The sequence below is a fragment of the Orycteropus afer genome, unplaced genomic scaffold (assembly GCF_000298275.1).
Source record: "Orycteropus afer afer isolate SDZICR_OR568_19922 unplaced genomic scaffold, OryAfe1.0 scaffold00174, whole genome shotgun sequence".
NCBI classification, from domain to species: Eukaryota; Metazoa; Chordata; class Mammalia; order Tubulidentata; family Orycteropodidae; genus Orycteropus; species Orycteropus afer.
In genome coordinates this window covers 4545754-4548772 of record NW_006921761.1, presented here as the reverse complement: position 1 = coordinate 4548772, position 3019 = coordinate 4545754, and the positions used below count along the sequence as shown (strand labels likewise).

The 3019-nt window shown below is 54.0% G+C and overlaps 1 protein-coding gene across 1 annotated transcript in view; it reads right to left on the bottom strand.

The window, feature by feature from the left end:
• Nucleotides 1-1852: 1852 nt before the first annotated feature.
• Nucleotides 1853-3019, bottom strand: part of LOC122150566 (protein FAM205A-like) — a 6302-nt gene continuing 5135 nt past the window's right edge. The window contains exon 5 of the mRNA XM_042781809.1: nt 1853-2927. Within this exon, the coding sequence (XP_042637743.1) occupies nt 1853-2927 (1075 nt within the window). The remainder of the gene's footprint in view (nt 2928-3019) is intronic.

Here is a 3019-nt window from a genome sequence, read left to right as displayed (position 1 = left end):
CCCCTAGAGCCTGGCACTTTGAACTTGGACTTAAAGCCTCCAAACTATAAGATAATAAACTCCTGTTTGTTAAGGCCATCCCATTTGTGGTATATTGTTGTCAGAGCAGCACTAGGGAACCAGAACATCTGGTTAGTGGGCAGGACACTTTCCAAAAGCCTCACAGTCTTCTTGGCACTCAGGGTAAGTGGTTTTGGTGTTTTCTCAAATGAAGTGGAACATCTGAAGAGATGGGGAAGGATGACGGGGAACAAGTTTAAACTGAGGGGGCTAGCACTAGGAGAGCAGCCCTGGTGGTAGAGTGGTTAAAGCACTTGGCCACTCCGCAGAAGAAAGATGTGGCAGTATGCTTCCATAAGGACTGACAGCCTTGGAACCCCTATGGGACAGTTTCACTGTTTTCTAGGGGTTCTGTGAGTCAGAATCTACTTCGGGGCAGTGGGTTTGGAGGTGCTAGGAGGGTGATATGGTGCGGTCCTTGGTGGGGTAAAAGGTAGCAGTCATCCTCTGAGGGGAAGGCAGATCCTGGAGGGAATATACATGGCCAACTGGCTTCAGCACCACTGTTCATCACGGAAGCAGATTGCAGACAGCAAGGCAGGAGGAAAGGCAGGTGGTGGAGGACGACCCAGGTATAGGTCTCTAGACCCATAGAAAGAGGACGCAGCCACAGGGCCAGGGCCAAGCTGCTGGCAGTAACCTGACAGGCTGGGCTACGTCTAGAAACCCCCTCGTGTTTCCTATGGTTCTGTCCCAGAAGCTTCAGTGCTTGGCTTACTGCTCACGTTACATTATCGCAAGCAGAGTCGCCCACCCCGCTTCCTCAAGAGCATATGGGCTTTGGGTTGGCTTCCTGGCTCTGGGCTTTCTTTTAGGACGAAGAAAACCAGCTTTTCGTCCGTATTGTGCCCTGGTCAGGAAAACACACCTGTCGTGGGTATCCACACTTCCATCTGTGTCCCCCACCTGCCTCACCTCCTGCCTTTCTGTGGGGAGTAGGGGACAACAGCTCTCCACCTCCTACTCCGATCTTAATGCCTTCCATGAAGGCTCTCGGCTGCGGAGATGGGAAGCAGGCGACAGGACCACAGCAGGCTCCCAAGTAGGTTCTTTTCAGTAGCAACAGGGAGCCGAGAGGGGAGTCTGTATTTTGGTTTTGATATCTGTTGTATTAACTGCTTTTACAAACGATAAAGGCACCTCTTCAAGGCTTCACGTGGTGCTCCCCTAACAACCTTCCCTCCAGGTGGTGGGTGTGCATGGGCCAACCATGCACTGATTTCCCAACCACTGCTGTTCGACACTGTTGTCACATCCACGTTCTCCTCTGGGGTCCGCGTCGTCATGGACGCCATGCCTGAACTCCGGCCTGATTTCCACGCCCAACGCACCTTAGACAGGGCCTTCCATCTACACTCAAGTGCCTTCATCCAACCTGGTGTGAGGCTGGGAGGGGTTGTTTGGAATGCTGACCCAACTGCAATGTGGGTTTGCGCTTTCTACCCAGCTAGGAAGGACTTTTAAATCTTCTTAACACATCACAGGGAGCTCTGGTTGCATAGTGCCTAAGGCACTTGACTGCTAACCAGAAGGCTGGAGGTGCAAACCCACCAGCCACTCCTCGGAAGGAAGATGGGGCAATCTACTTCTGTAATGATACTGCCTTGGAAACCCAAGGAGGGGTCGCTGTGAGTCGGGTCCGACTCGACGGCAAATAACAACAACACATCACACTGGATACAGGGAGGAACAAGCAGACAGCTCTTTGCTTAAAGATATATTTGGGAGTAGCACTCTGTCCCACTGCACCTTAATGACAACGACAATACGAGCCCTCTTCAAGGTTGAGAGCCTACAAACTCTCTTTGAATATATCAAGTCTTCTCCCTGAAGAGTCCCATATTTCCTTCTGAGGTGAGGATTGGGACCTAGGATGGTTTCCTGGTTGGGTGGCACAAGCCACTCGAGGACAGTGCCGAGGACAGTGGCAAGGGTGGCCCACGACTGAGGCAGATTGGGGTTGACTAGTGCGGTGCCGGATCTGACTGGGCAGGGTTTGGGGGCCACCCAAAAAGCGCAGGGCCCCCTGCCCCTCAGTGGGGCCGGGCCGGGCCTGCCGGCGCCCTGCTGCCTTCTCTGTCTTCACTTGCCCCACACGGCCTGGGGCTGGGGCCAGGCTCTTCTCAGCACTTTTCCTTCTTGTTTTGGTCACTTTCTCTGCTGGAGAGAGCATGGATTCTTCATCCACTTTGCCTTTTGTTTTGAGATTAATACAGTGCAAGAAGTGTTTCATCTTATTTCTTAGGCCAGATTCTGGAAGGCTGGGGCTCTCGGGAGCATGGGCTGTTCTCACCCACCCCTGTGGAATCTCACCGTGCAAAGTCTGGCTGTGCAAATGTGTCCCTTGAGTTAGTGGGCCCACCAAAGGCTGGTCCTGTGAAGCCTGGGGAGTCCCAGGGATCCTTGCTGGCTCTGTGAGGAGATTCGGCTTGGTGTGACTGTGTTGTACGTCATTCTTCTCAGGCTCTTTCCTGCTAGAGACTACTGGAGGTAGCTCTGGCGGCTTAAGCTGAGGACAGTGCCCAGGCGTCTGCTTACAGGTGGCAGCAAGATCAAAGCTATGGTTCCTTCTCCAGGGGCCTTGGGGCATCTTGTTCAGAGGGGTCCCTGCTGGCCTCTGGTCTTCAGCAGGGTGTCTGTTTTCTCTGGTTGAGGGGAGCCCAAACCCTGCATCCCCTTCTCCATGGTCCCCTGCTGCTTTGGGTTTCCCTGGGTCCTCTTCCTTCTCTGCTGGGGTGGGCACTTGGGCTGAGTTCTTGCTTTCGCCAGGGCCTCGGGACTCAGGGCACCAGGCCTCCTCCAGACTGGGGCTGTTCATGCTGGCTTCCAGCTGAACACAAAGCACCTGGGCGTCTGCCTTGTCCCCACTGGGTCGGGAGATGTGGGAGACACAGTGGCCAGAACCACAGGGCACTGCTCGGGAACTAGCTTGCTTCTGGCTCTGTTGTACTAACTTCAA